General features: G+C 40.1%; 2 protein-coding genes across 2 annotated transcripts in view; one reads left to right on the forward strand and one right to left on the reverse strand.

Moving 5' to 3' along the window:
- FAM162A (family with sequence similarity 162 member A) overlaps positions 1–4,314 on the reverse strand; it is a 39,214-nt gene extending 34,900 nt beyond the window's left edge. The window contains exon 1 of the mRNA XM_036745796.1: positions 4,163–4,314. Coding sequence (XP_036601691.1) covers positions 4,163–4,196 — 34 coding nt within the window. The 5' untranslated portion in view covers positions 4,197–4,314. The remainder of the gene's footprint in view (positions 1–4,162) is intronic.
- The window catches only part of CCDC58 (coiled-coil domain containing 58), a 36,731-nt gene continuing 13,994 nt past the window's right edge, over positions 4,266–27,002 (forward strand). The window contains exons 1-5 of the mRNA XM_036744099.1: positions 4,266–4,297; positions 4,686–4,768; positions 5,519–5,718; positions 20,788–20,913; positions 26,246–26,392. Coding sequence (XP_036599994.1) covers positions 4,266–4,297; positions 4,686–4,768; positions 5,519–5,718; positions 20,788–20,913; positions 26,246–26,392 — 588 coding nt within the window. The remainder of the gene's footprint in view (positions 4,298–4,685; positions 4,769–5,518; positions 5,719–20,787; positions 20,914–26,245; positions 26,393–27,002) is intronic.

Genomic DNA, 27,002 nt, shown 5'->3' on the forward strand with positions numbered 1-27,002 from the left:
GAACACAACCTTTGCAGCCATAGCATTCTGGCTAAGTGAGGTAGTCCTCTAGTCTAGAGGTTAACAAACACACCGCCAATAAGTACACCACCACTCCACTGAGGCCCAAAGTATATTAAAATGTGATGGGGAAATAGTTTTCTAAAATAAATAAAAGTATAATAAAACATTTTTAAAACTAAGTCAATATGTAGCCAGTAAGGAAAGGTCCTTATGTACAATTTAAGAAGACAGGACACATAGGAAAAGACCCTGATGTGGGGGAAGACTGAAGGCAAAAGGAAAAGAGGATGGCAAAAGATGAGAGAGATATACAGTATTATGAAAACAATGAACGTGAACTCGGACAGACACTGAGGGGTACAAGACGACAGACAGAAGGGCCTGGTATGCTGTGGTCTATAGGAGTCACAGAGTCAGACACAACCAAACAACAACAAAAGACCAAATGTGACCTGTCTGTAAAGCTGTTAGCACAATGCTCGGTACACAGTATGGGCTATATAAATGCTAGCTATCATTATTACAAATAAATATAAAAAATACTTAAAGCAATTTCTTGCAAGGGCTCTAGCAACCAGTTACCTGATGGAGGAAGAAGAAGAATCATGAAAGGTGTCAAGTAGATGACACTTGAACTGAGTTTTGAAGAAAATTCAGAATATTCCAGGTGGTGGACGGATTGTCAGTGTGTGAGAAAGTGATGATTACGAGAAAAGGAGAAAGTTCCTCCTCCAAAATACAATCCCTTGAGCAAAACTCAGGCAGCTTTCTGCCTCTGCAGTTAGGTATTTCTTTGGTCTTCGTTATTCCGAAATAAGCTAACAAAGCACTTTAAGGTTTGCAAAACACTTCACAAATATTATCTCATTTGATAATCACAACTCTATGTTGTTACTATACCTCTTTTACAGATGAGGTTAAATGCCTTGACCACGGTCATACAGGTAATAGGTTGTCTGAGGCAGAATTTGAACTCAGAAGTCTTCCACTCTCCAGCACTTTATCCACTAAACCACCTAGATACTTCTGGAAGCCCTGAAGCATTCCTTAAGTGCTTCTTGGTAGACAAAAGTCAGGTCCTGTTTCTGGTACCCTGAATGTGGCTGAGAGATAGGCAACAGTTATGCTTGGCTAAACCAGCAATACTTTCTGATAATCACAAGTGACCAATCCCTCAGAGTCCTGGAAAACCTGGTACTTAGTAATAGGTACTTTTTCCTTGACTAGATGACATGAATGCAGGAAAGATCTGTGACAGTCAAGCTAGGAACTCCTGGTGTGGAAGTTTCCTCCGTTGTCTGGCTGACAGATACATCCTAGAGCATTGGAGTTGTGTGAGTTCTAGGCACAAGGAGGTTAAGTGACTTGTCCTTAAAGTCACAAGTTACACAGGATTGGAAGTCAGATGTTCCTGGGCTTATTATGGTCCTCTTCCTCTCAATGATTAAGGTTATTAGCATATTAATATTAATTTTGCAGGTGTGTTTGCATTACACGACCAGAGTCAAGCTCACCTAAAAGAAACAGGGATAGGGAATTGTGTGGTTAAGTTTGGTGGCCTGTAACAGTACTACAGCAGGGAAAGGTGTAGTAAGACAACAGTCCAAAATGCCTGTTGAACACTAATCAGCTACAATCCTAAGTTTTCTTATTTTTAAAATGTCCCAGGATAGTACCAGGTTAAGTTTGTACCTCTTGGTTAGGTTCAAATAAATTCTTATTTATGAATATATGCAAATTACTCAGCAAACCTTATGGGGCTACATCAATAATAGCTTTATAACTTTAAAATTAACTGAGGTTGCCAGGTGGATATCAAAAAGGATATTTTAGAATTGTTTATAAAGCCACCAGTCTGCCATAAAACTTTTATACCTAAGTCATAATTGAATCCAATGAACAAAAAGAAATGATGCTAAATAAGTTTGGCAGTACACCCACTTTAAAGGTTATTGCTAAACAGACTGGGTTTCAAGAGAGACTAAAATCCCTTCTAGAACACAGTATTTCTTCAGGCAAGAGAATGACCCATTTAATAGTTAAGAGTCCCTTTTTATTACTCTTTATTACTATCTTAATTAGTTTTAAACAATGCAGCAATAATACCCCTCCTCTCACCAAGAAAGCACTCATCAAATTATGTCATTACCAGGGTTTTTATTTTTAAATCACTCCTTTCCTAGCTTAACATACTTAAAGTATATTTTCTACTCTCTTCGTTTGCTCAGACACACCCAAAAGGCAAATTACCTAATGAATTAGGTAATTAGGCATTAGGACAAGAACAGTCCTATTTCTAAAGCCATTTACCAAATTTGTCGCCAAAAAGTAGATACCACTGACTTAGCTTTTCAGTTGTTTTTTGTGAGGCATAGTTTGGGGAATTCAAACATTTTCTCTTCCTCACTACCTCATAAAATCTCAAGGCAACTAGGTGGCCCAGTGGATAGGGCAGTGGACCTGGAGTAAGGAAGACTCCCTCTCCCTGAGTTGAAATCTGGACTCAGGTACTTATTAGTTGTCTGTGACCCTGGGCAAGTCACTTGGCCCTGTTTGCTTTAGTTTCCCCATCTGTAAAATGAGGTGGAGAAGGAAACGGCAAACCACACCAGTATCTTTGCCAAGAAAACCCCAAATCAAATGCAGAGATCGTCCCCCTCCACAATATCCCTGACAAGCGGACCTCTGATGGAACACTGTTTAGTGACAGCTCACTAAGTGAAAAAGCAACCATTAATGGGCATTTCTTACAGTTGGAGACTTCTAATTTAAAATGAACATAAACCTGCCTGACCATGGTTTCTATTCATTAATTTGAGTTCTAGACTCTAGAATCACACATAGTTATGACAACAATAATAGAAATGACATAGCATATTAAGCACACTTTACAAATATTATCTCATTTGAGATTCACAACAACCCTGGACATAGGTGCTATTATTATCACCCCCATCTTACAGATCAGAAGACTGGGGTAAACGGAAATTAAGTGACCTGTCCAAGGTCCCACAGCTAGGCTGAGTTTGAACTCAAGTCTTCCCAACTCCAGACCCAGGGCTCTGTCCACTTGCCTGACCAAGCTTCTCCAATAAACGGAGTCCCCTCTGTGGTTCTCTAACAGGCCTACTTTTTCTTTGATAGTAGTGACGTTCTCCTTAGGGTATTCTCCCCCTGGGTCAACAAGCAATCCCTGTATGAAATAGTTCATTCCCTCACCATTTTCCTGGCTGTCTTCTTCCATACTGGCTGGCCTGTCAAGGCCTCTCTTAAAATGTGACTCTGAAGACAGGACGCAGGGTTCAGCTGGACTATATATCATCTCCTTGCTGGACTACAGTAAACCCTCTGCTGCCTCAGATGGAGTATACTTTTTGTATGGTTTATATGAGCATATAATTATATATTGCTTGAGCATATGCAGCTCTTTTATCTCAAAGCAGTCTGCACACTTATTCCTTCCACGTAATTGTTAACAATGCTAAAGAGAACAAGTCAAGTTCACAAGAAGCTTCCAGGTTTATATTTTCTTACAAAAGCCCCATGAGGTGGATCTAATTCAAGCACAAGGGTGCCCCGTTTCACAAAAGCACCAACCCAAGCGCACAGATGAGGTGACAAGCCGAGGGTCACACTGCCAGGAACTGGAAGAACTAGACTCCAATACTGGATTCCTGAATTTAAGTCTTTCAAAAAAAAAATCAAGAAAGAAAAGCTTTATTGAGGCTTTTTGTTTTCCTATCAGTCACTTCTGGATAGGTCGCCCCTCCCCCCTACTTAAAAGAACCTTCGGGATAACAGGAAAAAACAGTCAAGCAAAAATAAAGGATTAGGCGACCTCAACAAAAGGTATGCGCTATTCTGCCCCCGTAGCCCCTCGCTGCTTAACAGGGGCAGAATGCCAGCAGAAGGCAAACCACTGCCCGACCGTGCAGCAGCATCCCGAGATCCAACACGTGCGGGGGGACCCTCGAGGTGGGGGGGGGGGCAGGGGCCAGGCTGAGGAGATGGCGGAGAAGGTGGATGGTCTTGGGGGCCCCGCTGCCCCAGAGCTCCTTTCCCCTTCCCTCTGTGGCGGAGCAGGGCAGGGCCGGCTCCGGGGGTGGGGGTGGGAGTTTACTTGTCAGCCCTCCTTCCCAGCGACCGCCCCGGATCTCACCCGCCGCCAGGCACAGGCCACGGAAACTCCTCATGGCAGCCAGTGAGGGCGCGTCCTTCCACTACGCGCAGCGGCCGAGCTAGCAGTGAGACGGACACCTCCGATGGGGCTCAAAGTCATCAAGGACCCAGTGACGTAGCGCCCGAGCTGCCTGCGCCACCGCCTGCACCGCCCCGCTCCACCCATGTGGTCCCCTGGGGGGGCGGGGGAGGGGAGCGGCTCAGCCCCTGGCTTGGTTATGCTGCTCCTCAGTGGCACGTAGCCTATGTCGTTGGTTCTGACTTGTACTTAGTGCCAGAGGCTCATTAAAAAAGAGGTGGTTTTTGTTGTTGTTGTTAAATTGTCCTCTTTTCTCCACACACTACCTGCCTTTTTAGAAATGGATCATAGAAAAGATTTCCTACAATTCCAGCATGGCATGCTGAGACTCTGAATACCTTGGTTCTGGTCTCTCATCTCCAGTTTATTCTGTCCATATATTTTGTTAGTGTACGTAGTTTTTGCACATAGTCTCCCCCTTCAGACTTCGAGCTCCTTGTGGGCAAGGACTGCCTTTCACCTTTATTCGTGCCCTTAGTACAGTGCCTGGCACAGAGTGGGCACACAGTAGGATTTGACTGCTCTGGCATTGATTTGTATGGTATTGGGCAATCAAAACACGTTCTCCGCGCAGTCAGGGATCTCAAGGGAGTAATCACTCATTCCTTGAATTTATTTGTATCAACGGGGCTAAAGAGAACAATTCACATTTACAGGAAGCTTCAAGGTTTACCACGACCGTTTCTCGCATTTATTAAGTACTTACTATGTGCCCGGCACTGTGCTGATAGATAGTGAGACAAAGTAAGGCAAAGGATAGTCCCTGCTCTCAGCGTTGGATGAAGGCACATCAGAGAGGAGGAAGGCTGATGTTTCATCTGGACTAGATGCTCATGTCCTTTTGCAGCTTTTAAGATGATAATTTTATGAGTCCTGTGGATGGTCCATTGGGTCGCATTATTAAGGGAATAAATAACCCATGCATTAAGTCCTACAGTGGTCTTCTCTAGCATTGTTATATTGGGGAATGGAGAAGATCCAAGAGCATGCTTTTCATGTTTTGTATAATATATATTGACAGTTATTTACAGGTTTTTTTTTAAAGGAGTAGACTTTTTTGTTTCTGTCACTTTTAAAACTTATTTCTCTCAGTAGTCCAATATCCAAACCATCCCTCATTTCCTCTAACTGCCAGCGGTCCTTGACCCAAAGTCAAGGCCGTCAGGAGGTGAACAGTTAAGTGGGACAAGGGTGAGGGCAGACAGGATTAGGAGGAGTGTGGAGAAAAGAGAGAATGGAAGGGGGAGAGATGAAAAGACGGGAATAGAGAGTCTACAATAAGGAAAGATGTCTTTCCCAGGTTGAGCCTTTCTGCCCAGACCCAGGTTATTTCTGTTCAGGCTTTGCCTCGGACAGCCTCGCTCCTCCGTGATTGGCCTCCGTTGGGGTCCTCGCGCCTGTCCAATATGTCGGCGCCCACTGGAGGTGTGAATTGTGAGGAGATCGCTGAGTTCCAGGTGAGGGGTCCCTTTGCGCCAAGCGTACCCCAACTCCCCGCCCTGCGGGGCCCATATCACGCCTTGGGCCAGAGAAGCAAACCGAGTTCTGCTCGGGTGGAGGAACAGAGGGAGAGGCCCCTTCCCCAGGACCCTTGGAGGTCACGGAGGGGCGAGGACGCCGCCCGCGGGAAGCTCGAGAGCCGCCTCTGGAGTGAGGGACGGGCGGGGTCCCCTTCCCCGCTGCCTCGATCCCCGATCTGCCGCGAGCTCCTCTGGTCTTGGGACGGGGGGCACGGGGAGGCTGGGGCAGCCGGTGGCTCTAGGCTCCTGGGGGAGCCAGGCATCATGAAGTCCTATCTCAGGCGTGGTGGTCTCGGACCCAGGGCGGAATGAATGACGTGCTCCAGAGAGCCCAGCCTCGTCTCCTCTCCCTCCCTTTAAACCCCCCCCCCCCCCACAGCCCCCTGCCTGGCTAGTGAGAGAGGAGCGAACTGTGCAGGTGGGGAGAGAGGGAGAGGAGAGACACAGAGAAAGAGTGTGCGAGTGTAGACACGTGTTTTCGGGATGCAGGTTGTGTAGTCTGTCTCGTTCTGTCTTCCTGTCTCTCTCCCTCCCCCTCCCTCTCTTCCCCTCTCTCTCTTCTCCCCTTCCCTTCCTTTCTCTCTCTTACCCGTTTGGGTGTGTATGTGTCTGAGTTTGATACTAGTTTTGGGTGTGTGAGTTTAGCACCAGTTGGGGGGCGGGGCGGGGTGTGTGTTTGATGCCAGTTAGCGCTCCCTCTCTCCCTCTCTTACCCTTTCTCCCTTTCCTTCCCTCCCCTTCTTCCCTTCTCTCCCTCTCTCTTTCTCCCCCTCTTCCCCTCTCTCCCTCTCCTGTTCCCCCCCTCCCCTTCCCCTTCTCCCTCTTTTCTCCTCTCCCTCTCCTCCCCCTCCCCTTCTCTCTCTTCCCCTTCCTCCTTCTCCCCTTCTCTCCCTTTCTTCCCCTCTCTCCCTCTTCTCGTCCCCTCCTTCTCTCCCCTTCCCCTTCTTCCCCCCTCATCCCCTCTCCTACTCTCCCTCTCCGCTACCTTCTTTCCTCTTCCCTCCCCCCTTCTCCTTCCCCTCCTACTTCGGGGAGTGGGGTGGTTGAGGGTGTTACCAGTTTGGGGATAGGTGTGCCTGGCTTCTGCTGCTCACTGGCAGCAAAGTTAAAACGTGCAATTCAGGCGGAACAGAAGAATGAATTTTGGATCCCCTCCTGGGGATTTTTATGAAGTTTGCTTTTACAAGCCAAAGGGATGAATGCCTGGGAGGTAAAATCTTCAGAAACCTACACTGGAGCCCCACCAATGCCTTCTGTCCCACTAGAGAAAAAAGTTAAAATGGACTAAAAGAAAAAAAAAAACACCTGTAAGATTAAATCCCATAGTGTGATCCACATAACTCAAGTATTATGAAAGAATTTTGGAATATGCTGCAGAAGGGTATCCAGTTTTATTAAACTCAACATGCGTTCTAACCATGGCATAGTTTTCATAACTATGTGGACTTTTTGGGGGGAGGTGGGTATTTTAAATATTTTATTCCCCACACACAAATTAACATTTTCCACGTGTTTATAAACCTACTTTAAAGATAAATATTTATTCAAGGTCATGAGATTTAAGAGTAATCTGGTCTTGCTAAAGAAAATTGCATATTGAGCCTAGGTTTAGGTATCCATTAAATGAAATATTAGTGTCATATACTTTGTACAGTATTACAAGTGGACTTGTCCTTGGGGGCCATTTGGGCCAGCCCTGTATTTTGCAGATCAGACTCCTAAAGCCTTTCACTAGAGGCAGGGTGGCTGGAGTCAGGAAGGACCTGAGTTCAAATTTGTCAAGTGACTGGCATATACTAATTACTTAATAAGTGCTTGTTCCATCCATACATCTTAAGAAGATATCACTGATCCCATTTTAGTAGGACATGTAGTTGCAGTGATTATTCTAGCAAACATAAGATTTAGTAGTTTACATATGGGATTTCATTGATGTAGGGAATTTTTAGGTGAGGAAATGCCATCAATCAACACAACACCTAGCTAACTGTTCTGCAATTTATAGCCTTAGAGAGTTGCCCAGGGGACACTTGATAGTAAGCCCAAGGGATTGGCAGTCATACAGCCATTATGTGTTGGAGACAGAACTTTGAAACCTAGGTTTTCCTAATTGAGGCAAGCTATCTACAATGTATTTATTTAGTATACAGGTGGAAATGATCTTAGGGGCAGCTAGGTGGCGCAGTGAGTAGAGTGCCCGCCCTGGAGTCAAGAGGACCAGAATTCAAATCCTTCCTCAGACACTTGACGCACTAACTGTGTGACCTTGGGCAAGTCACTTAACCCCAATTACCCTGCCTTCCCCCCCTCCAAAAAAGAAAAAGAAATGATCTTTGCAGGTCATTTTTATAGATTATATGCCACTATTTGTCCAAAAGTCATCCAAAATTTACATGTGTTTCACTCTCCATTACCAGTGTTTTCTCTCAATTGTTTTCTTAGCCATGAATATTTTCTCAAAACTATTCCTCAGGTAAGCATGTCATGTGAGCATAATCTGGCAGAGTTAGAAGATATCTTCATCTGATTCAGCCTTCCTCGTGTTACAGGTGAGGAAGCTAGGGCCCTGAGAGGTGAAATGCTTTGGTCAAGGTCACAGTGCTATTTATTGGCAGAACTAATACTAGACCCAGGTCACTTGACTACCAGGCCCCTGACATTTCCTCTATGTTATCAGAACAACCTGACAATAGCAATGTCTCATTCTGCACTCTGAGAATACCACCTTTCTATCAGAAGGTGGGCAGCATGTTTGATCATGAATACTTTAGAATTGTGGTTGATCAGAGCTCCCAAGTCTTTCAAAGTTTTTTGTCTTTAAAATATTGTTATTATAAATTGTTTTCATGGTTCTTCTCACTGTCACTGCATCAATTTGTACAAGTCTTCCCAGAGTTTGAAATTTTTCATCATTTCTTTCAGCACAATAGCATTCCATCACAATCATATATCATAATTTGTTCACCCACTCTTCAGTTGATGAACACTCTCAGTTTCCAATTCTTTGCCAGCATAAAAAGACCTATAAATATTTTGTAGATAGTGATGAGGCGAGGCAGACTGGAGTGTTTGAAGTAGATGGAGCAAACAAGTTGCAGGATGTGAGATAAGATGCAGGATGTGACCAGCCAGAAAAGGGACCAAATAAGACAATGCATTGAAGACCCCCACTATGTACTTACCTGTGTGATTTCACAAAGCACTGCCAATTAATCTGACAACTCTTCCCCTTCACCTTTCCCATTCTCTTGGCTTATCTGTGTGGACTAGTGACATCCTGAAGTAGTCCTCTCCTTCTATTGTTTATCTGTATGATAAAGTCCTTTCCTTCTATTATCTGTATGATTTTTTATCCCAGACATTCTCTATCCCCCCAAACTGTATTTAAATCAAGACTCCTAACCCAACTAATCGCTCTCATGTGAGAACCAGGCCCAGTTGGGAGTGTCATCCCAATAAGTGCCTTTCTTTTGCTTGGAGGCTGTTCAAGTGAATTCCCTCAGGACTGTGGGACCTGCACATCTATTCCTCATCATTTCAGGTGGCACCCCAACATTCTTGGGGTGTACCCTGAACTCATCAGATAGGGGTCGTTTTCCTCTTTTTTTATATCTGGAAGTATTAACATAGTAGCAGTTTTTCTGGGTCAAATGATAGGCACAGTTTAAAAGTTTTGGGACATAGTTCTAAATTGCTTTCCAGAATGGCTGAACCAGTTCAATGTGCTGCTCTTTGTATAAGAAAATAATATTACTAACTTACCTCCTCTCCTTATGAGTAATAGGTTTGTTTCCCTTTTTTTGTGATATACACTTAGATTTGAATTGTCACTAAGCTGGGAGTACTGCCTGGTTGTTTTTACAAATTGTTTTCCTGTGTAAAGTTGACTGACACATTCCAAGCAAGCTTATAGCTTCTCTATACCAAATCAACCAGGTTTCTGTAGTCCAGACATTTGAGCGATCTTAAGTCAGAGGTTCTATCGTGCTTTCCTAAATTCAGGTTCATGAAACGTGTTGACTTTTCTGTAGGAACCCAGAATCTGAGATCTGGAAGGGACTGAAGTGTCATTTAGTCCAATTTACCCCATTGCAACATTCCTGGGAAGAATTCCTGTGATAGAGTACTCAGTAGGGGAGGTCTAAAACTACCTACTGTGTATAAAGTACTATGAATGCAGCAATTAAAAATGAATTCGTTCCTGCAGTCAAAGAGTTTGCATTCTATGGTTTAGAATGTCCTTTCATTACAGATTTTTTGAAATTGTTAATTTTTTTTAATTTATGAAATTGTTCCATTTTATGAGCAACAGACGTGTCACAACATTGTTTTTCATCATTTTTTTATTATTCCAAGATATGTAAAAACATAAAAAAGGACATTATTCTAGTTATGAACTTGAGCAGTTTGACTTCACCTCCCTCAGCCTTGCTTTCTTCATTCATTAAAGGAAATTAGATAATCTCTTAAATTCCTTTCCAGTGCTTCAACTTTGGAACTTTGCTTAAAAAAAATGTTTAGGGTTACTACAATTCGTTTATACTTCTTTCTCCTGTATTCCAATAGAGTAAAAATAACTGAATTTGGAGTTAGAAGACATAGGTTTGAATCTTGGCTCCTAGAATGACTTTGAGTGAGTCATTTTTATCTCTTGGGGCTTCAGTTTTCTCACCTGTGAAGTGATGGTTCTAGAGTAGATGGTCTCTAAAGCTCAGATCCCCTCAATGTTATTCTTAGTTCTGTCCTTTAATCCAGTCTCAGAGGAAGATGTGGTCCTTCTGGATGAGACCAACTTCTCTACTTGTGCCCTTGACTGTATCTCTTGGGAGTGGAGCTTGTCCCTCTTAATCTTCAATCTGTATCCACAGAGTGTGTGCTGCTTCTTGATCATTACTTCCCATTCCCTTCCATCTCCTGTTCCCATGCCCTTGCACAGCCTTCCCCATTCCTATAATACTCTTTCTCTTCACCTCTTCTCTCCTGCAGAAGGTCTTTCTTGATTATCACCAGTTGTTAGGGATTGCCTCACAATTACTTTGTGTTTACTTCATATTTCCTCATCTGTGTACATGCTGTTTCCCTCTAGAGAATGCAAGCTCTTTGAGAACAGGAATTGTATTCGTTTTCGTTTTTGTATTCCCAACCCCTGGCACTTGTAGTAGGTACTGCTCAGTTGTTGAATTGAACCGAGTCTTTTCTCTAACATAAGAGTAATAAATTTCCATTATAATAAAGTACTTCTGACATACTGTGCCGATGACAGAGCCTTAAGTTTACTTGTCTTTGTACAGCCATAACTTAATTGCCATAGTATTCGTGCTAATAATCTTTTTATTTCTCCAATGTTTTGGTTATCCATAAAATATAATTTCCATAAAATATTACCAATTGAAGGATCATTCATTGCCAAGATTTGGGTGTTTTGTAGATGAGAAAAACAGAGTAAAAAAGGCAAGGACTAAACCATCTTTCTGTTAGGGCCTTCCTTAGTATGGAAACTGAAAGGGAAGTGAGGAAAGACTTAAGATAATTCTAAGGTTCAGTTTGAGTTCCTACCGTATGCATAGAACTACTGGCAAAGCCCCATCCACTTTTAGACAAATACAAATTCACAGATATACAGATAGCTTCATTTTAACAAGAATCTTGGGATTTTAGAGTCAAAGGTAGTGATTTGAAAATCATCTAATCCAACTCTCTAATTTTCTAGATGAGGAGATTGAAGCCTAAAGAAGTTGCCTTGCCAAAGCTCATAAAGTTAGTATGTGAGAGTGCTATATTCTGACTTCCCTCTCCAATTATCTTTCCACTAAACTTTCCACATGCGTAGATAGAACACATAATAATTAGCTACCTCACAAATCCATAGGGAAGCATTTTCTACATACTAATTTATGTTCTCTCTTTGTTACATATATGCTGTTGCTGGAAAGGAGGTTAAAAATACCCAAACACATGTAATTTGTACAAAGAGAGTTGAAAGTATCAAGACTGAACTTAGGCAAATCGGGGTTCCCAGCTTTCCCTTTTTATGACCCTTCAGTTTCTACCTTAACCAGTGGGTCTTAATCCCTTTGCTATCAAACCAAAAATGCAGAGAATATCAGTTACTTATACTTTGGGGTAAATCCTTTAAAGCCCAAATCAAATGCTACCTTCTACTTCTCTGAAGGTTTTGAAAAATAGTCTGCCAATAAAGATCTTCCTCCCTTAGATCTTATAGAACAGTGTCTTGCAACTTCTTAACATGCTTGTGTTTTTGTATTATTTTCCCATTATACTGAAAGCTCCCTGAGGAAAAGGACCGTGTTATCTAAATATTACTTACCTTCTAGAACCTAGCTTTATTTACTGCAGTCGCTCTTAATAGATGCCCTTTTCAACGAAAAGTTCAGGAGAGTTGCAAATAGAATTATGCCTGATGAGAAAAATATCATTCACAGCTGGGGAGGAAGGCTTCACGGAAGAGGTAGGCCTTGAGTTGGTCTTTAAAAGAGGGATGAAGATATTGGGGAGAGGGAAGAAGGGGAAACATTCTAAACATTTGGAACAACATAAACAGAGGTGGTTGTTGTCTGTCCTTTGGTCTCAAAAAAGACAAATAGCATCACGAGTGTGATGTCTTGACTTGGGGTTAATTAGGCTTAAGTGAGAAAGAATTGCAAAAAGTTGTCAGTCTCACTCTCTCCTCTAGAGTCATTGAAGTCTAATGTCAAAGACAAAAGTCAAGATGACTGGTGATGACCCAGAATGTGATGAGTGACCTTGGCCTTTTCAAATTAAAGTTTTTCCCAGGTCTCAGTTTTTGTTTGTTTGTTTTTGAGGCAATGTCCATTCAGTGACTAAGGGCTTAGTAAGAATTGAGACAAAAATGGCTCAATTTACCTTCCCCTACCTGATTGATTTTTGTGATAAAGAAAGGTACTGAGGTAGGAAAGCATTCACAAGGTATACCTAGTAGTCTGCTGTGTTTGGACTACAGTATACATGGAAGATAAAGGTAAGAGTTATAAAATTGTAAAAGTAGGCTAGTGGCAGATTGTGGAGGCAAGAAATTTGAGATTTACTAGTTTAGACAATAGGAAATTAGTGTATTTTGAGAATAGTAACATGACCAGATACAAGGATATCATATTTGGAAGATTAATGTGTCTTCCAATATGCTTCCTACACATATAAGGAAGATAAGCACAAAGAACGGGTTGGAGGAAGAAGAAGATGGAATCAAGAAATCCTGTTAGGAAACTATTGTAGAATTCAATATAGTAGTCATAAGAGGCTGCACTAGGGTGGTGGCCATAAAGCTGAAGGAGGAGAGAAGAAAGCTACCACAGAGACAGAACCAATATGGCTTTGGAACTGATAGGATGAGCAAACGTAGAGAAGGATGAGTCAGAAATAACTAAAGTTTCAAACCAAGGTGAATGGTGGTACCCATGATGAAGATAGGAAAGTCAGAAAGAAGAATTAATTTAGGGGGAATGTAGTAAGTTTGGTTTGAGGCAATGTTAAACTATGGAGTGGAGGTATAAAGGATGTGATGGAGGCACCTGGACATAGAGACCTGGAGTTGGTCTGGCCTTTGTGTCTAAAGCTATGGTAGAAAGAAGCAAACCACATGTACGTGTGTATTAAAATTCTGTCTGGTCTCTCTATCTCGAGATAGATTTTCCTTCTGCTTTTAGAAGTTTCTTTTAAAAAGTTTCTTCTTAAACAGCCCAATTAAAGCTCTTAGTAGCTATTGATATATTTTAGTGTCATATCAGTTCTTCATAGTCGTATAGTATATAGTATAGTGTGGCTGGTTTTTAAAGGATAATTTTCATAAGTTATTTTTGTAAATTAAAATTTCCTCATAATAGTTTTCCATAAAATAGGAGCACATTAGTACTTGCAATTTATTACAAACTCCTTATTTTACAGATGTAGAAGCTATGATGAGGATAGTGTGAGTGACATTCCCAAATGGCCCAACTAGCACCCATGTTATATAATTGCAGATCTAGTACACTTCACTGAATTATGCTGCCTAGAATTAAGTAGTTGTAGCAGGTGAGTCAGGTGCTTTTTATACCTCTATTGTTTGAGCAATTCAAAGTACATAAAATGGGGAAGGGCCTACAATAATCCAAAACCTTAACAGTACCATGTGTTAACATAGTTCATGTGGACCTCCATGATCTTTCCTACTGAGATGTCCTTCTGAATTTAGCTGTTTTCTATGTTATCTGATATGGAATCACTGACTTTTTTTCTTCCCCTTTCCCTTTTCAATTTAGAGTCCTTTAGATGAAATTTGTAATACTCCAGGCAGATTTTTACTAGATTTCTTTAGATATACGCCATTCCTGGTGAAAAGCTCTTCATTTGTATATTTTAAGCCGAGGTCCAGAAATCCAGATTGAAACTCAGAATTGGAAGGGTTGTTTAGTAGCTTTCTGGTTCAACCCATCCCATTCCCAAACAAGAAATCCTTCTTTAGTGTGCCTGACAAGTGGGTACCCTGCAGACCTCCAGTGAGAGGGAAACCAATGCTTCCCATGGTAGCCTATTCCACTTGGGAAGCTTTTCTTTACATTAACCCTAAATTTGCCTTTTTGCAACTTCTAAACTTTGCTCCTACTTCTGCCTTCTAAGGACGAAGCAGAGCAATCCCCGATAGACTTTCAGAAACTTGAAGATTACATTCCTGACTCCCTTCTCCAGGCTCAGTACCCTAATACTCATATTGCATGAACTAGAGGCTCTTTTTCATTCTGATTGTCCTCCAGATGCTTTCCAGCTTATCAGTGTCCTTCAAAAAAAATGCTCCCAGAACTGAACAAAATACTCCAGATGTCAGACCAAGGCTTTTGGCTATCTTAATACAACCCAGGGAGGCATTAGCTTTCTTGCCTGCCATGTCATGTGCTTTACTTGTGTTGAACTTATCATATACTTACACTCAGATTTTTCTCAAAAGATCTGCTATCTAGCCAAGCCTTCCCTATCTTGTGAAGTTGATCTTTTGAACACATGTAAGAATTCACATTTATCTCCGTTGCATACATATACAAACATACATACAGACATATGTCTTATTCAACATAGCCCAGTATTCTAACTTGTCGTATTTTTGTATCCTGATTTCTTAGTGGTTTATCTATCCCTTCTAGCTTTGGGCCTTCTGCAGTTGTATGAAGCATGTCATATATTCCTTTAAATAATTGATTAAAATATTAAGACTGGATCAAGCATGGGTTCCTGGAACATTCTATTGGAGAGCTGCTAGGTTAAAATGGAAGTGTTGATGACTATTCTTTGGATCTAGCTGCACAACCAGCTCCAAATCTGTCTAATTGTACTCTCTTCTAGTTCAGATCTCTCTCTAGTTTTCGCAAGACTAGAATGCAATTCTCAAATAAATGTTTTGCTAAAATCTAGGTAAATTATATCTACAGCATTCCCCAGTCTACCAGCTTTATAACCCAATTTAAAAAAGAAAAATCAGGTTAATCTGGTACTATCTGTTCTTGATGAAGCTAATGCTGCATCTTTGTATTTTTTTTTTTAACGAGGCTAGTGATTTCTTCAGTATAGGGAGTTCCTAGTGAAGGGTTTGCTCTACCAATGCAGGTCAGCCCCTTCTCTGCAACTTGTATACTTATAGAGTTGTCTGGGACACTTATATGTAGCTAAGGTAGGACTTTAATTCAGATCATCCTGACTCAGAGTCCAACTCTAATTCTTGGTGATTGCTACTACTGTTTTTTAGCTGCTCACTAGCTATCCCTTTAGACTGCTGGGCCTGGAGTCAGGAAGGTGTGAATTCAAGTTTGGCCTTAGACACTAGTGGACAAGTCACTTTACCCTGTTTGCCTCAGTTCTTCATCTGTAAAATGAGCTGGAGATGAAAATGGCAAACCATTCCAGTATCTTTCCAACAAAAACAGCAAATGAGGTCATGAAGAGTCAGACGTGACTGAAACTACTGAACAACATCTATCCCATTAGTAAAAGTTATAAAATTTTCCAAGAATTGAGTCAATCAAGATGCATTTTTTGTGTTCTTATGCCAGGCACTGGACTGAGCTCTGAGGATACAAAGAAAAGCAAAAACAGTTCCTGCCCTCAAGGAGCTCACAATTTATTGAAGAAGATAGACAGCCTATAAATTAGCTATATTTAAGATTTGTGCAGAATAGCTGCAAGGTAACCATGAAGGGGCAGACTCTACCAGAATATCTGGGAAGATGGGAAAGGCTTCCTAGAGAAGGTGGCATTTTAGCTCAGTTTTGAAGGAAGCCATGGATCCTAAAAGGTGAGAGTTGGGAGCCTGAGCCTTCTAAGGTGAGGGCACAGATGGGGCATTGGGTGTGAAAGAGAGAACATAGGCTGGTATGACTGAGTCATAGAGTATGTAGTAGGGACTGAGTTGTAGGAAGGTCAGAAAGGCAGGAAGCGGCCAGATGTGAAGAGTTTTAAATACCAAAGGACTTTACGTTGGATCCTGGAGGAAATAGGGCGCCCCTGGAGTTGTTGGATAAAAAGTGACAGTCAGTTCAGTTCAACTCAAGCTCATTATACTTTGTAGATTCCCTTCCACATTTTTTGAAAATCAGGCATCTGTTTTTCTCTAATCTTGTGATACTGCTACCATTATCCACAGTTTTTCAAAGATCCCTGACAGTGTCTTAGAGGGAAAGGAACAAGCATTTATTAAGCACTTAGTGTGTGCCAAGCACTGTTCACAAATATTGTCTCATTTGGTCCTCCCCACAGCCCTGAGAGGTAGGTGCTGTTATGATTCCCCATTTTACATTTGAGGAAAATGAGCCAGAAGCTAAATGACTTGCTCAGGGTCATACAGCTAGTGAATGTCCGAGGCTGGATTTGAACTCAGGTCTTCCTGACTCCAGGCCCAGTGCTCTATCCACTGAGCTACCTACATGTCTAATGGTTAGCTTAGCCACTGTCTAGTGGTTCTTTCAATGCCTGAGGACACAGTTCATCTGGGACAGGTAATGTGAATTCATCAAGATTAGCTAAGTGGTCTCTCACTGTCTCCTTACTTATCTTGGTTGTCAACTGTTAGCCATATTTATCCTCTTCCTTCCAGGCTGAGGAACATTCTCCTTGGCAGACAAAAGGAAAGGAAAATAAGAGTTGAGCAGCTCTGTCTAGTTCTATCCCTTCTTCTATCATATTTTCCCCTATATAGCTAAAGAAGAAAAAGAAACATCTACTAATGTTTGCATTCAGATGAATTCAGTGTAAAAGCCCAGCTAGGTCAGGACTTCATAGCACTCCTTTCTAGCTTCCTTCTCTTGGTAGCCCTTATTTTCTCCAGAATTACCATAAGTTGGTAGTGGTCATCAGATAAAATTGGGCCTAGAGAGGTTTTCCACGAGTCAGCTTGTCAAGCCCTCTCTAATGTTAACATCAGGTCAACAAGTAGCAGTACTGTGTTAGTTTGCAGCAGAATCACCAAATATCCCTTTTCCTATCTTCTTTCTCCAATAATTATGGAATGATTTCTTTCCTCACAGTACTCAGGTGGTATAATAAGTGCCCTAGGAGAGATACAATCAAGGTGCGATGGTGATTGAGAAGAGTGAGAGTTTTCGTTGTTCGAGGGGTAAGGAAGAAAGCATCACAGAGCAGGTGGTATTGAAGCTGGGTCTTGAAGGGTAGGTAGGAATTCAGCATACAGAGATTCAATACAAAGCTAAGGAACTTAGGGATTATGAGGAATGATGAGTAACATACATAGTTTGTATTGATGTGATGAAAATAGTACTGTCTTGGGCAAGTTACTTATTCTCTCTGGGTCTCAGTTTCTTCAGTGGGAAAATAGAGATAATAATAATTTAAGTATTTTATAGGCTTTAGAACTAGAAGAGGCTTTAAAGATCACCTAGCCCACTCTTATCTTATAGGAAGTTAGGTAGATTAATGGATAGAAGGCTGGGTTTGGAGTCGGGAAGACCTGAGTTCCAGTCCTGTCTCAGATATTAGCATTCTGGTGCTGGACAAGGATATTTTAACCTTTTTCAGTCTCAGTTTCCTCATCTATGAAATGGAAATAACAATGGCACCTACATTCACAGGTCACAGGATCAAGTGAGATGATATGTGTAAACTGTTTTGTAAACTTTAAAGTCCTATATAACTGTTAGGTATTATTGTTATTATTTTACAAGTTAAAAAAAGAGAGAGAGACTGAGGCCCACAGTGGTTCACACTTGTAGTAGGGAGCAGAGCTGAGATTTGAGCCCAGACCCCCTGATTTCAGGTCTGGCTTGCTGTCTATGGTATAGAGACACCATGTCATTGTCATGTAGATTTATTTGACCCAGAGGACAGGAGTAGGAGCTGCAGGTGCAGAGAGTGAAATTTTGGCTTCATATGAGGAAAGACTTCCTAACTACAGTTACATCTGTTCAAAAGTAGAAAGGAATACCTTGAGAGATACAGTCCTCTTTCCATCACTGAAACTCTTCTTACAGAGGAGAGATAGCCACTGGTTTGGGATGTTGTAAAGGAAGTATGTGTACAGATTGTACAGATCATACTTCTGGGTCGGTTAACCAAGATGATGAGCGTAATTGAGTACAAAAATAGTACAGAAATTAAACACTCCAGTTGTAATAACTTCCTTTGAAGTTCCTTTTGAACTTAAACCTGAAAACAACTAGAAAGCCTGTTAAGTATGGCTTTTGGATCTTTCTTTCTAGTTTCCTTCACCCTTTTCCAGTTTTGAGATCCTGCTAATTTATTAATAATTTCCTAACTCGAAGGGTTGTTGGGAGGAAAAAATTTTTGAAATACTTAATGGATTAGAGCCACTGTTATAGTATGGTACTGACTACAAATGCTATATTCAGGAAAGGATGAAAGAGATTCATTAAAGATGAGAAATGAAGATAATGTGTGTGTTCAAGTGAATTCAGTGAAATTAAATTAAAAGTCCATATTAATGCTCTGCTGAATTGATGAGGGCAGGCTTCATAGGGGAGGGTTTTTTAAGCATTGAAGGTTAAACAGGATTCGGATAGTCAGAGGTTAGAGGAAGTCATTCCAGGCCAAGAAAATGGTTTGAACAAAGTCCAAAGGGCAAAAACGAACAGAGTGTGCATTGAGTAAGACAATGTCCTGAAGCCAAAGCCAACTTCATTTAGGAGTTTAGTTTTTAGACATTGTAAGCTAGCCTTTAATGATTTGGATTTGCTGGCTCTTCCAAAGCTCTTTATTTCAAGGATGATAATGAAGACTGAGGAAAGGCTATTGGACTTGGCAAGTGTTAATGAAGTGTTGAGGAATGTAGTACAGATTCTAGGGTATAAAAGATTTGATTTAGTGAAATAAGCAATACATGAATGACATTGGAGAAATTTGGCAGTAAAGGGAAAGACACAAAGAGGGTATTAACTTCAGGGAAGCATTTTTGAGTTGGGTTGGATGATTGATAACTTATCAAGTAAATTTCTAAGTATCATTCCCAGTTTCTAGGAACTAGGAGGTGGGGAAGGGAGAGTGATAGTGGAATGTAACTGATTAGCAAGTGAAATTATTTAAACTCTGCAGGATAAAGGGAGAGCTATGCCTTCTTTCATGCCCATCATGTTGGTGGCTTAGTGGATAGAGTTCTGGACCTAGAGGCAGGGGAAAAATGTGTTCAAATATGTCTTCAGACAGTCACTAGATGTGTGACCCAGGGCAAGTCATTTAACCTCCATCTGTTTCAGCTTCTTCATCTTTAAAATGAGGTTAATAATGGTACCTACCTCTCACAGTCGTTGTGAGGATCATATGAGAGAATATTTGTAAAGTGCTTCTCAAACCTCAAAGTGTTATATAAATGTTAGCTATTACCATTAGCTAGCTATTATTGTCTTCTCCAAGCCCATATATTTGATATTTGTTTCAGTTGATTGTTTGGGGTTTTTAGTTTCTTTTCTTTCTGGGCGTTTCAGATGGTGGAAGAGAGAGAATTGAGGGACTTTTGACCAATTGTTGCCTTAGCAAAAAGCAGCAGAACTCTCTTCTCCGTCCTCTCAGACAGCATGTCATAGAGTGACAGTTATTTGAATAGGTGCCACAAAATATTTGAAGAATTTGAGGTAATCTTACTCAACCAAATGCTATCTCTGATATCTTTTGAACTTTTAAATAGGGCTTTTTTTTTTGTCTTGGTATTTTACTTGTGTTTGGATCAAACTTATCTTTTGATTGCTTTAAGAATTAAGGCAGATGGGGAAAGTTTTTCCCCTGAAAACAAAAGTGGACTTATTGTCAATAAATTCATTTTCGAAAGCAGACATGATACATATATGGTTGCTGAAGAGTGAATGAAAAGTTGAGAACAGGGTACATAGGACTTTATCAAATAACCAATCATACTATGGTACAAAAGCCTTTAAAAAATGAAAGAAAACCCATTTAAGAGACAGGAGTTTGGGATTGAAATACTTTCAGGGGTAATCATATTCTAATATCAAATATATTTCAATACTTCAGTCATCTCTAATTCTGTTGGTGTGGATATACCCATCTACTAACAAAGCTTGAAGTACCTCTCTAACTCAGTAAATGGTCTTCAAGAGTTGCTGTGGCCCAACAGAATCATCACTTTGGGGAAGCCAGAGAGGAAGAGCCTCTCCAAAATTTGCCATTTAGTTTTGGTCCTTGCACAGTAGACCGAAAACTCATTATTGGACCTGGGCTTGAACCCTTTCCTGGTTGGTCTGTACTAGAGCTTATACCCTACTGCCGTAGCCTTTGCAAACCCACAACTGTGACAGTCAGCAGAATTTTAGTGGGAGGTCATTAAGTATAACTCTTAAACTAACTTTAAACGGCACCCACCCCCCAATAACCAGTATTTCCTCTTGCTTGCCATAATTTTCCCAGCCCTAATATAAAGGGACTCAAAATGTCCCCTTGCCTTATTGTTGCTTTAATTGCTCACTTGCTCTCTAACTTTTCATTCAGACTATTATTCTTTTATTTTTTAAATACATATAGGAATTACTCAAGTTGATGAGGACGATTGATGACAGAATAGTACATGAATTAAACACTACGGTTCCAACAGCTTCCTTTGCAGGAAAAATTGATGCCAGCAAAACCTGTAAACAACTTTATGAGTCTGTAAGTGTGCCTTTTGGATCTCCTTTCAAGTTTCTCTTAACTTTCCCTTATAGGCCAAATAAGAAATAAATGAATTATTTAATTCAGCTATGGGGGGGAATGCTACTTAATTGTCCCCAAACTTCCTTGTCCATACTTGAGAGTAGGTTCTGGTCGACCCTTTGGGGATGTGAAGAAGAAATAAAGTCCCACGTGAGAGCCACCTGGTGGTGGCTTAGAGGAAATAGAGATACTGAGACAGTATTTGTTCCAAATTCTATACATCCAGCCCCCATCGTGGCTATACTTGTTTAGTATTCTTTGACAGCAGGAAAGGAATTTTCTGGGTTTTGCTGAATAGACAAATTATGTGCATAACTTAAAAGTTTGATAATGACAATAGGAAGTATTTAGTTCAATACATTTAATATTAAGCACAGTAATACTTAACAGGCATGGCAAGGCATTTGAAAAAAATGAGAAACTGGAAGTTCCTCACCTTTCCCTGTATTTTCTTCCTCACCAGTTACAGAAAGAAATTGCAACAATGGTGGAAGGCAGACAAGTATGTGAGTCCTCACAAGACAGTAAAAAGGGAGAGTAACCTACCTCTGAGACATCAGGATGTTCATGTTTAAAGGGCCCCTACCTAAATTAAAATTAGATAATAACTTCTTCTGTATTTACAGTAGCAAGAGAAAAAATATGATGCTTTGAAATATTACTTTCCAGCTTCTTTATTAGCCTGTACATTGAATTTGATTTCAGCAAAATCAGTTGCTTTATTTTGTTTCTTTGTTTTAGGCTCTATTTTTCTTTGTCTTTGAAGTACTTACTTTAGTGAAGGTATCATTTCCTTACAAACCAAAATCTTTTTAAAAATTATGAAACTACTTTTCCGTTTGGATGATGTCACTAAGGACAATCCAAATTTTGAATTTAGTTTTCATTGACTGCAACAGTTTTAGTTCTTTTTTTACATTGAAATTTTTGCATGTTGCTGCTAGGTAGCTCTACAAAGTGGCCATCCTCCCAATCAAGAAGACTTAGATTCAAGTCCCATCCCTGCCACACATTGGCTCGACACATCGCCTAAGCTCTCAGTGCTCCAGTTTCCTAGGATTATAAGTTGTAGAGTACTCATTGATCTACGTCAGTAAAGGAAGTTCCTCATGGGGAGCTCCTTACAAGTACAAAATCACAGGTCTTACCAAAAGAGAACAGTTATTGCATGTTATCTTAGGGGCTAAATCTGTACGAATCATCTGTCTACAAGCTTAGTTTCTTTCCATTCCTATCTTTTTCCATCTAGCTTTCTTGGTCTAATCTGGAACCTCTTAGTTGCCCACCCCATGTTTTCTCTTAAACATGTTCTTGTGTGTGTGGAGTGTCTTTGGCATGTGTAAATTCCTGGAATGCCTATTCCTTTGTGATAATAGGTATCATTGATTGCATCATAGAATGAAGAGCTGGAAAAGTTCATTAGACTTAATTTAACCCACCCCCTCGTTTTCCAGATGTAGTAAGTTTAGAGTTGGGTGAAGTTATTCGTCTGAGGTCACACAGTGGCAGTGGCACATCAAGCATGAACCTGTGTCTCCTCTGATCCCTTACAAGGTGTTCTTTCCATCACACAACCTGTCTATGTACTTAGTAGCTTTGGGTTTGAGATGAGTTCCTAGTCAAAGTGCCTGTGCTAGTATTTCCATACAAATATTCACCTTGACTTGGACAAGAAACAGACCCCTGTAGCAGCTGTAATTTCCCCAATGTCCTTTTGGCTCTATCCTCAGAATTATCCTTGACACTTCTTCAACAGTCCTGGGATCTGAGAGTGATGCTATTTCTAAAACAGTAACTCCAAAACTATCTGATGCCTCAGTTATCCAGTAGTTCCAGTGAGCAGGCTTGGGAGAGGTGCCCTGAAGCATTGGGCCACTGCTAACATTGGCATGGGGTCTGGGGCATGGATGCTCAGGAAACCTGTAACTGCAACTCTGCCTATATATTAAAGCAGAGGTCTGTGGGAAGGTTTCAGGTTGTCCAGAAACTTGGATGGAGAAAAAAAATTACATTTATTTCAATATAATTGGTTCCCCTTGTAATCCTATTTATTTTATTTTATGCATTAAAAAGCATTATTCTGAGAAGAAGTCCATAGATTTTCACCAGACTACCGAAGAGGTCTGTGATATCAAAAAAAGTTAGAAAACCCTTCCATGTACTAGAGGGAAAATTCATAGCTCTTTTTATATGTGACACTCACTGGTTAGTCAATCCATGCGTGTCTGGCTACATGGAGGGATATAACTTAAGGTAAGCTAGCTATGTGTGTGGGAATGTGTATGGTTATGATTATTTGAATTTGCATAAAGTTTATATAAGTTGCATATGTATTTTCTCTTGTATATTTGTGGGCTTATCTGCATAGCTGTACATCTGTGTGATAAACATCTATCCATATGAATCAGAGAATGCCTTTCAGTCTCATGTCCTTAAATAAATGATGCAATACCACTAGTATGGGTGAGAGCAAGAGAGGGAATCTGTGGGACTAAATGAGAACGGTGTGAGTTTTTGTGTAGCTCTGTCAGATATGTGTTCTTGAACTTAGTCCTTTAACCTTCTCTGTCTGCTTAGAAATTCTAGATCTTGTTCTTTGAGGACAAATATCCTTGAAGTTGTAATTTAGTTTTTCATTGTACCTATATTGGATTTTAAAAAATAGCTCCTAGTGGTATACTTCTTTATGGGAGACCATTAGGGAATGTGTTTTGAGGCTCTGATTTTGGAGATCAATATTTACAGAAATATGTTCTTCATATTAATGGGAATGAATATCTTAACGAGATATTGATTGCTTGGATATATTTATCCTACCCTAAATATCTTCATATGTTTTACACTCTTTTCCCCTAGAATAGCCATAAATGTTAAACTAGCCCGTCAGCTTTTAGAAGTACCTTACAAATGCAAAATAATTACTATTGACATCAGCATCCTTGTCACTCAGGATTGAAGTACTCCTAAGTACATCTTTTATTTAATATCATGCATAATCCTGAATAAATATTCCTAATTTTGCTTTTGAAATATGCCTTTCTTCAATGTGCACATCTTCCCTTGCTGCTTGTTTCAAATGGATTTTAAATCCTAGAAGATAACACAACAGAAACATGTTAACTGTTTTTTAAAAAAGATTGGCTCAACAAAGGTTCCAAGATGGTAACTGTTTGGGAGGTAAAAGAAGGTTGATCCTACCTATCCAAAAAAATAAGATGCTATATGTAATTCAATACTGTCTCTCTCCCACCTAAGGGTAGAGAAGCATTGCCATAAAACAATGACTAAAAAGCAGTAGATGAAAAATTGATCCCCAAAATGGTATATGAAAGGTGAGAGGGAGTGAAGAACTCAATTCAAATTTGACAGACAGATAGATACAGAATGATTGTATAAAATGTTAACAAGTTTTCAATATTAAGAATCACTTCCTCATTAGAAATTGGCCAAGTCAGATATGGAATGGTTCTTTTTGTCTGGTATTGAACACTGTTGGTATGTTATTTTTCCAAAACGTCTTCATTCTGATTTCAAAACTGCTCACGCAAAACTCTGGATTTAGAACTTCATTCTACCAGCCACTAAGATCTTTTAATCCGACTTAGGTTTCCTTTTAAACCTCACATCTAGTTGTTTAGATCTTTTATAATTACCTTTCACTTCTATAATAGCAATTTCAACATGACAGAATTCTTAGGGGGTTGAATTGCTTGTTGTGGCAAGCCTATTGTCCTTTTAAAATTTTTATTCTGGGGGCGTTTCTTTTTTTTCCCTACTTAATAGTATTTTTTTTCAATTGCATTTAAAGAGTTTTCTACATGACTTTTTTTTTTCTTCCTACCTCCCTCTCCCCAAGACAGCAAGCAATCTGACATAGATTGTACATGTACAATCATGTTAAACGTATTTCCACATAAGTCATGTTGTGAAAGAAGAATCAGAACAAAGGGGAAAAACCATGAGAGAGGAAAAAAAGTGAAAATAGTATGCCTTGATCTGCATCCATCTCCATAGTTCTTTCTTCGGATGTGGATAGATAGCATTTTCTGTCATGAGTCTTTTGGAATTGTCTTGGATTGTTGTATTGCTGAGAAGAGCTAAGTCAGTCTTAGTTGATCATGTCACAATGTTGCTGTTACTGTGTACAATGGTCTCTTGGTTCTGCTCATTTCACTCAGCATCATATAAGTCTTTCCAGGTTTTTCTGAAGTCCACCTGCTCATTTCTTACAGCACAATAGTATTCCATTATATTCATATACTACAACTTGTTCAACCATTCTCCAATGGATGAGCACCGCTAAATTTCCAATTCTTTGGTCTGGGGGCATTTCTTCCTGCCTTTTGTGTGTTGGTCATCCATTTGTCCCCACCTGCTTGGGAACCCCTGAGGTACTCCCATGGATATTTCACACAAATACAACATTCCTGGGTTTTGAAGGTGTGGGGCATATGCCATGCATGTCTTGATTTTATATAAAGGTAGACACGATTGAGAAGCAGTGCTGTCTAGTGGATAGAGAACTGTGCTGAGGAGTCCAGAAGACCTGAATTCAACTCCCACCTGACACATACTAGTCATGTGACCTGTGCAAATCACTAACCTCCCAGCGTCCCTAGCCAGCTCTTCAAGAGTGTCAGTTGCAGAACAATTACAGTTCTGTATTGGTAGAGTTTCCTTACCAGGAATTCCCTACACCAATTAAATTACAGGTCTGGATTAAATAATGATAATAATAATAGATTTAGACCCTGGACCTAAAGATCACCTCAATTTTGATTATTCAGTCCTACCACTAGGTGGCACCAAGAGAAGAAAATGAAAGAGGAGAGGAGGGAAAAGATAATATTGGGAAGTATGCCCAGCGACAGTACCCTTTAAATGTCTCCTCCTCCCTTTCACCCTCCTGGACCCAAAATAAGAGAAAATGATGTAGAAAGAATTGGATAGAAGGAAGAGAAAGAAATGAATGCAGGGTAGTCAGAGGAAGAAACATGAACTACAAAAGCAGGGTGAGGAAGGGGAAAGAAGAAAGAAAGAGAAATTATAGAGGCAAGTCCTATAGAAACAAAACTGTTTTCCCCCCAGCCTTTAACTTACAGATCGTCAGAATTTCCACATTTTTAACACCTTGACTTTCTTGCCTTTTTTCTTCTACAGATAAATATAGAAGACCCAGCAAAATGTTCTATGCTATAAAGTTGTTTGTTTAAGAATTTTGGTCTTGAAATTTAAGGATATTTTTTAAAGCTTTTTTTTGTGTGTTTCTTTTTCTGCTTTCTTCTTTTAGTTGATGGAAGCTCATGCCAGCAGGGAGAAAGTAATAAAAAACTGCATAGCTCAGACATCAGCAGGAGTAAAGATCCTTCAAGAACGGAGAGAGAAGGATTTGAATGATTTAACATTATTAAAGCAAATTAGAAAAGAGCAGACAAAGGTAAGTAGAAGCATACTTGTATTTTTCTCAGTTAATACATTTTAATTTCCATTAACAAGTGTCAGCATTCAAGTAAATAGAAAAAAAATTAAAGCTTTAAACCCATGAACCTTGAAAATAACTAAACAGTATAAAAAAGTGAATATCAATGATTGTGTATATAAAATTATACTTCTGATATTCATATATCGTCTAAAACAGTGGTTCTCAAGATGTCTGGTGACCCTTGGGGTCCTTAGCAACCTTTTAGGGAATATGTGAAATCAAAACTATTTTCACAATACTGATACATTCTAATTTCTAAAATGGTAATTATTGATAGCTATAACCCACATAAACAAAAGCTTTTGGTGAAGTCCGTAATAATTTTTAAGGGGTCCTGAGACTCAAAGTTTCGGAACTACTGATCTCAAGAAATAGAAGCTGTGTATGTTAATTTTACCAAAGTGGTAACAAAGTTGCCTTCTGTATTTGGCATGAATTTTGTTCTTGTTTACTGTTGCCTGCATAGTTGGTTTTATTTTGTACTTTTGGTCGTTTGCTTTGAATAGCTTCATGTAATTCCTAACTATATTTCTTTAAGTTCTTCATATTCATTATTTCTTATAGA

The sequence above is a fragment of the Trichosurus vulpecula genome, chromosome 2 (genome assembly GCF_011100635.1).
Source record: "Trichosurus vulpecula isolate mTriVul1 chromosome 2, mTriVul1.pri, whole genome shotgun sequence".
Lineage (NCBI taxonomy): Eukaryota > Metazoa > Chordata > Mammalia > Diprotodontia > Phalangeridae > Trichosurus > Trichosurus vulpecula.